Consider the following 8,001-nt stretch of genomic DNA (forward strand, 5'->3'; position numbering starts at 1 on the left):
TCTAAAAATCCAAAAAAACCAATATCATTTGGAGAGTGAAAACCACTCTAAACATTAATCGGAGAGTGAAAATCACTCCAAACTTTGAAGGGTGAAAACCACCAAGAGCTTTACAAGAATGAGTTGCTTTTCACGAAGCAAATTACATTTTTAATCCATTATTATTTAATTAATATATATTTTTACCCCATAATTTTATGGGATGACAATAGTTTTTGATGGATGTAAATTTTGACGTGACAAATTGATCTTCAAATATTAAAATGTAAAAAACCGGTAAAGTTCATGGGCCGCCACTAAAATTTAGTCATTCTTCGGCAGCAATGCTAGTTCTTCAATGACGGAAAACGGAATTTTCTTGAACATGCAACAATAAGAGCCCTTCCACGGTGGATTGAAGAAACTGCCATGGATTGCCAACACACTCCTAAACTACAAGGTATATGATGCGTTCAGTTCAATTATCTCGTATTTTAGGATTTTTAATTTCTCTGGTTTGAATTTTCACTTTTATGGCTTCATTACATGTAGATGGAGAAGATAATAAGGGAAGGCCAATTCTGGTGCTATTGGTGGGGGCACCAGGCAGTGGAAAGTCCACTTTCTGCGAGCAAGTTATGCGTTTATCTTCTCGATCGTGGGCTCGCATCTGCCAGGTCGCTATCTCTTGTTCATACTGTTAGTGTCGTCCACACGTTTGTTAAAATGCTCCTTTGGCTTCACTGTACAAGTTAGGATATACTTTTATTCATTATGATTCTTTATCCCTAATTATTGCTGATATAGAGGCAGAGTGAAGTGATTGGACATAACTAATGGTGGATTCTCATGGACATTGATTCGAAATCTTGCGATTGCTTGTCTTTTGACCATTTTATCTTACTTGTTTGAACCCCAACTATATTGGCTTCAGTTTTCTATCATGATTTTTATGGATTTTTCATTGCGTTGTAGGACACCATTAATAATGGTAAAGCTGGAACTAAGCCTCAGTGCTTAAGGAGCGCAGCCAGTGCATTGAAGGACGGTAAAAGTGTATTTATTGATAGATGCAATCTGGAAAGAGAACAGCGTGCCGAGTTTGTGAAACTTGGTGATTCCCATGTAGATGTACATTCTGTGGTCCTTGATCTCCCTGCTCAGCTGTGTATATCCCGTTCTGTAAAACGCACTGGACATGAAGGAAATTTGCAAGGTGGAAGGGCTGCAGCGGTTGTCAATAAAATGCTGCAAAATAAAGAATTGCCTAAGCTTTCTGAAGGCTTCTCTCGAATCATGTTTTGCCATAGCGAAAGTGATGTCCAAGCTGCTATTGACACTTATGCTGCACTTGGTGCATTGGATACACTTCTAAGTGGTTCTTTTGGTCAGAAAAAAGCGGAAACTAAAGTCCAACTTGGCATTATGAAATTTCTAAAGAAATTAGATGTTCCTCCTAATGCAGGATCAAGTTTAGTTAGTGAAAAAGATTATGCATGTCCCCAAATTAGTGACAAAAAGGATCCTTCCTGCAAAATGCCAGATAATGTGTCATCAATATTGGCAGCTGACCATAAGGAGGTAAAAGAACGTGACAACCTGTCTAAAGGAACCATTGGCCATGATGTTTCTCTGGACAGCATCCCCACTCTTGCATTTGCATCCATTTCAACAGCAGATTTCAAGTTCAACAATGATAGGGCATCTGATATTATTGTCGAAAAAGTTGAAGAATTTGTAAAGAAGCTGGGAAATGCCAGGCTTGTTCTTGTGGACTTGAGTCATGGATCTAAGATATTGTCGTTGGTTAAGGCTAAGGCTGCTCAAAGGAACATTGACACAAAAAAATTCTTTACATTTGTTGGAGATATAACTCAACTTTACTCGCAGCGGGGTTTGCGCTGTAATGTATTAGCTAATGCTGCAAATTGGTAAGTGTTACCATCTCCTCATTGTGCAGTTATTTTTTTGTTTTTCTCGTTTTTTCTTAGTGAAATACAGAATATTGTGCATAGCATTTTATTATAGATGATGCAGTTGAGGCTTGAATAGCTATTGCGAAGTACTCCTCCAGAAGCTCTTATTTTACTTGTGCACATTTTGTCGGGATATGATTTTGGTTGATCCATGAGGCGTGTTCGTTTGATATTGATGAATCAACTTAAGATTGGTTGGGTTATTATGTAGTCCCTATTAGCTTCTCACGATACCATCTTAATTGATTCCAAGCCATTTGCATTCAGGGGTTTAGAAAGTGTCTTAACTTTTCTTGGAATCATTTTATGATGATTATATTGATTCTGCAGGCGGCTTAAACCTGGTGGTGGAGGTGTGAATGCTGCAATTTTCAGTGCTGCAGGTTTGGCCCTAGAGGTTGCAACTAAGGAACGAGCTGCATCACTTCTCCCTGGACATGCTCTCATTGTTCCCCTTCCTTCCAATTCTCCTTTGTATTCTAGGGAAGGAGTAACCCACATCATACATGTTCTTGGTCCAAATATGAACCCAGGGAGACCTAATTGCCTTAATAATGACTATGCCAAAGGGTGCAAAATTCTCTGTGATGCTTACACAGCACTTTTCAATGGTTTTATTTCTATACTGGCTAACCAAGAAAAGTTACTGAGTGGAAGAAGTGAAAATTTTCTATCAGAAACATTGTTGCGAGACACCTCTCATACTGGCCTGAAGAATAATTTAGCGAATGGTGAACAGAAGACTAAAAGAGATGGTGATTGTGTGTCTGAGAGAAGCAAAAAGTGCAAGGGGTCTCAGAATGAAAATGCTGATAGTACTGGTTCTGCATGTGAAAAGGTGGCTGGAGATCACAGTAAGATTAATGGAAGCACTTCCATGCGCTGGAGCTCATGGGCTCAAGCTCTTTATCAGATTGCCAGGCATCCTGAGAAGCATAAGGATGAGTTGCTGGAGATATTAGATGATGTTGTTGTATTAAATGATCTTTACCCTAAGGTACGATTTAACCACTTGGGTATTTTCTACAAAAAATTTTATGACTATGCTCTGATGCTGTCATTGAATTTTTACTTAGCAGAATTGATCTTGCAGGCACAAAAGCATCTCCTAGTCTTGGCACGATCTGAAGGTCTTGATAGTCTTGCTGATGTGCATCAAGAACACTTGCAGTTGCTAATTACCATGCATGCTGTAGGCTTGAAATGGGCTGAAAAATTCTTGCAAGAGGATTCATCAATGGTTTTTCGCCTTGGATATCACTCGGTATGCAATTGTCTCTGTTGTCTGTGTGTCAGTTTCATTAATCTTCTTTTCAATCACCTCTTATACTTTTTTTTCTTTTTTTTGCCTAATTAAGGCTCAGTTCTTTATCGCTGAAAAAATACTGAACTGAATTTAACTGAATGCTACTGAACTTAACTGAATGCTACCGAACTTAACAATAATGATGATATTAGACTTTAAAATAATTTTAATGATAATATTGGACATTAATAAGCTTATAATAATAATAATAATGGTTCTAATAATAATAATAATAAATAAATAAATAAATATATTATTAAAGATAAAACTAAATTGAATATCAAATAAAAGCTCGGCTCGATAAAAGCCTATGAAATTAAATAAAAATGAGTCTAATTTAAATTAAAAATACAAATTACATACAAACACAAATTTACATACAATTTAAAGCCTATAAAATTAAATACAAATTTTCATATGTATACAAACTCTTAACTTTTTATTACAATTACGGGGTAAGGTGCAAAAAATACTCCTAACGTTTTGGGTCAGGAGTAATTTTACCCCTAACGTCTAAAATGGTGCAGTTTTATCCCTAACATTGATAAATTGGGTAAATTTGAGAAATAATTCATCAAACTGTCTTCTCGGTCATGAATCTTGTCATCTACACATCACACTTGCGTCATTTTTATTAAACGATGTATACTTTAATAAACTACCATTTCTTGACTTTTATCTAATTTATAGATAATAATAAATTATAGATAAATAATAATAATAATAATAAATTATAGATAAATAATAATAATAATAATAATAATGATAATAAATTATATATAAATAATTATAATTATAATAAATAATGATAAATTACTGAAATTGAATGCTGAACTGAATTGAACTGAACTGATTGTTACTGAAATTAAGTAATAAAGAACAGGGCCCGAGTCTGATTCAACCCTTGATTCCTGATTGAAGCTCGGTGTTTTAAATGGAAGTTTAAAGGTAGTTGTTAGGAATAGGAATGGGGTGAGGGCAAGGGAAAAAGATGCTGGCGAGGGCTGTTATCCTCCATTTTATATTTAATGCTATATCTACAAAATAAACAAGAATTTACTTAGTTAGAGTGGCCTAAGCATTTTTTTGCCTCTCTACCTTTGACGTTGTACCTTCCCCCGAAAACTCAAAGAAGGCTTATTAAAACTTGGCCGAACAAGGAGAAAAGTGTCATCTCTTGCACTCTCAGCATGGTAACCATACCATTTAGGTCATAGAGTGTAGCATATACTATCCTAAAATGGGAATCTTATTTTAGAAAGCTGTGGATAATGATCCTAGATGAGTACATTTGGAACTATAGCCCAAGAAACATATGATGGACGCTAAAAACGTAGGTTGTACTTAGAAAAGAAATAGATGATTTAGTAATTTGGATTTAGACTAACATGGCACTCATGAAGAAAGTTGTTGATGAGTTGGTTGCACCAAACTGTTGTTTGAGTGGTTAGATTAGAGATATGGAAATTGTGAGAGCAGGGAAAGGGGATTTGGTAACAATAACAGGCATTTCAAATGTTTGCAGGTGCCTTCCATGAGACAGCTTCACTTGCATGTTATCAGCCAAGATTTCAACTCAAACCATCTCAAGAACAAAAAACACTGGAACTCGTTTAATACAGAGTTTTTCAGAGATTCAGTTGATGTAATTGAAGAAATCAGGAATCATGGGAAAGCAATACTTAAAAAAGATGAAAGGTATTTATCAATGGAGTTGCGTTGCCTCCGTTGTAGAAGTGCTCACCCTAACATACCCAGGCTCAAAGCACATATTACCAATTGCCGACTCCCTTTTCCTCCTACCCTCCTTCAAAATGCCCGTTTAGTGACCACTGCTGGCTCCTAGAACCACATCCCTTATTTTTATATATAAATTGTCTGTAGATTTGCCTTTAACTTACAAAGCTTCACTATATTGATATCTTTTGAGGCAAAATTGTTTTTACTATTATTAAACTTGGGTTTTATAATGTGTCGACACACCTATTTCTGATCTTGTCCTCAAGACTAAGATCATAACAGTAGTGTTCACTTAGTAAGTTTAGGTTTATTAGAATTCATTCATAGGATGATTTTAATACACCACTAGATCAGAAACTTGAGAGAAAAATATATAAGGGTTACAGAAAATACGATTGGAATGAACAGAAATCGAGCTGTGCCGTGGCGGTTGCCACTGCCTTGAAAGCGATTTCGGCAGACCGAGGTGCAATCTGTAATTCCGGTCGCTCCCCAAGGTTAACACAGAAGCCTTCGAACCTGTGCACTCAAGGTCGAAGATAATAGAACAGCAAAAGGTTATTTTAAGTGCCCAGAAAGTTTGATTAAAGAGGAATATCGAAAAAACTGTGTGTTCAAGAAACTGGAAACTCATGTATTTATAGCCTTCTGAAATAAGAACGTTGGAACGTTCACTTACACGTTAGAAGGTGGAGTAAGACCAGGAGAAAAATAAGGTTCCGTTTTTGACTGATTAAAACGTTGAAGAAAAATTCAAACAAGTTAAAACGGATAGAAATAAAAATAAAATTCGGGCCCAGTCCCGTCGGGACGGGCGGGCGTCGCGCGAACGAACGAGCGAGCGCGCGCGTGTGGTATATTTGCTAAAACCTTCTTAACACAATTTAAAGGCTTCTAAAGCCCAATTCTATATATACCCACTCAAAGGGTTGTTTGTTTCTCATGTGGGATTGTAAATATGCTCTTGAGAGCAAAGAGGTTAATGACAAATATACCCACACTTTTAAAGCTATTTCTTATTCAACACTAAAGCCATTTTATCTAACAAAACTGACTTTGAATAGGCTAGTCATGAATGGAATGATTTATTCCATTGAATTAACCACTGTAAATTGGTATCAGTCTGCTGCTAAGATAGCTTGTGGCACGTAGTTTTCTGAAAGTTCTAGCTCTAATTCTTTTAGCAATGAACTCTCCACTGCAATTGAAGCAACAACCATCTTGAGAAGAGAAACATGAAACACCATTTGAACACAGCCATATCAGACTAGTAGAGGTCAGTTGCCAAGTGAGGATAGGTTCGATAATAGCCCAAATGTGTGCTAGAAGCAAACTTATGGAACACATCCAATAGTAAAGGAACCAATTGAGAAGACTATGGAATTACTAAGTGATGTTTGTAATGTAAAACACCTGACACAAGGAATAACTGAGATGAATGGAAGAATTACTCTGTTAAATCACATGGCAATCTTCTGTAACTGAGGATCTGCATGCTGATATCAAGGAAAAATCTAACAATTAGAGAAAAGAAGAGAGGAACAAGAAGATAGATAACTATTTGTATCATCCTTATATTATATTAAAATTAAAGAATAAAATAGTTTTATTAAAAACCTTAAGTTCAGATAACTATTTGTATCATCACTCATAACGATTAACTAGGATTACAAAGTATTATAACCAAGAAAATGTCAGATTATGGAACTGACAGAAAGAATTTGAGAAAAGAAAGAGTAAGAAAAAGAAGAGAAGAATTCAGAAGAGGGAGATATGAAGGAGTTTTTGGATTGGATGCCTTGCCATTACAGATATGTAATCTATATACAGCTAATTGTTAGGGAATTTCTGCAAGTGCACGATTTCTTTGTAGTAATAAAAAATATCGATCTCACAAGAAACAATGTTATTACTTACTATCGCTTTTATATGTTTCTTTTGTTTACAATACATCTGAATTCAATGGATTAAATCATCTGATTCTGATAATCTAAACTAAACTACAGTAAACTAAGAACAACTTTGATAAATAAATGAATTTTTATGGAAATGAAATGGAATGGATGTGCTTAAAGTACGTTTTCATAAATATTTTTCTGACATTACAAGCTAAGTTAATTATTGTTTCCAACTTACTCTTTCGACATAAATCAGAGTCCTTTATATTTCATATGAAGCATTAATTCATAGTTTTCACTTAGAGAATTAATTTTACTGTCATATGAAATTACAAGTATATAAGTTAACATACGACAATCATTCAATAAACCCGATCTCTCTTGCGAATACCGAATGATCAATTTCTTATAATCTTAGTTAGGATCAATCTCTCAGTCTGTTTCCTAACTTAAGAATATCAATATATGAAAAGATTGAAAACATTCATATAAGGAAACTCTTTAATGGAGTTTACGGTAGTAAATGAAAAACACTTGAATATTGATTTGATTGAAAAATTGTAATTCATAAACATCAACATAACATTAAACATAAATGTAGAGATTCGAGAAAGAAAGAATGAAGTTAAAAGGAAGGATGATCTCTCTATCCTTTACATGGAGCCTTCTTTTTCTTCCCTGATCTCTGTTTCCAAAATTCAATTGTAACTGATGAATTGTTCTCTAATTCTTATGTAATAATTCTCAGATGTAATTCTCTGTATATCTCTTTCTGAATTTGGCTTCTTTTTAAATAAAGAAATGAAAGGCACCACTCCAATGGGACATGACTTTTCAAGACACCTTTCTATAAGGAAATGTCTTTTGGGATGATAAGATACAATTTTTGGGAGAAGATAAATCTTCTAGAATATTTTTGGAATGTTATGATATTTAAATCTAGGAAGGAAAATGTTTTCTGCAGCATCTGCGAAAAATCTGGAAATTACGCTCGCGCAATATGGAATTTCAGATTTGCTCATAAGCTTGACTCCTTTGCATTTTTAGGGGCAATTTTATCCTAAATCATCTTAAGTATCTGAAAGGTAAAATAAAACACGTA

At 34.9% G+C, this 8,001-nt stretch overlaps 1 protein-coding gene across 1 annotated transcript; it reads left to right on the forward strand.

Moving 5' to 3' along the window:
- Nucleotides 1–278: 278 nt before the first annotated feature.
- LOC136206076 (transcription factor bHLH140) lies at nt 279–5,197 on the forward strand. Its single transcript, XM_065996995.1, has 6 exons — nt 279–439; nt 532–656; nt 955–1,910; nt 2,286–2,952; nt 3,049–3,219; nt 4,787–5,197. Exons 1-6 carry the CDS (start codon nt 409–411, stop codon nt 5,105–5,107), a joined length of 2,271 nt encoding a protein of 756 aa, XP_065853067.1. The 5' UTR covers nt 279–408; the 3' UTR covers nt 5,108–5,197.
- The last annotated feature ends 2,804 nt before the right edge of the window (nt 5,198–8,001 follow it).

Source organism: Euphorbia lathyris, chromosome 9, assembly GCF_963576675.1.
Source record: "Euphorbia lathyris chromosome 9, ddEupLath1.1, whole genome shotgun sequence".
Classification (NCBI taxonomy): Eukaryota; Viridiplantae; Streptophyta; class Magnoliopsida; order Malpighiales; family Euphorbiaceae; genus Euphorbia; species Euphorbia lathyris.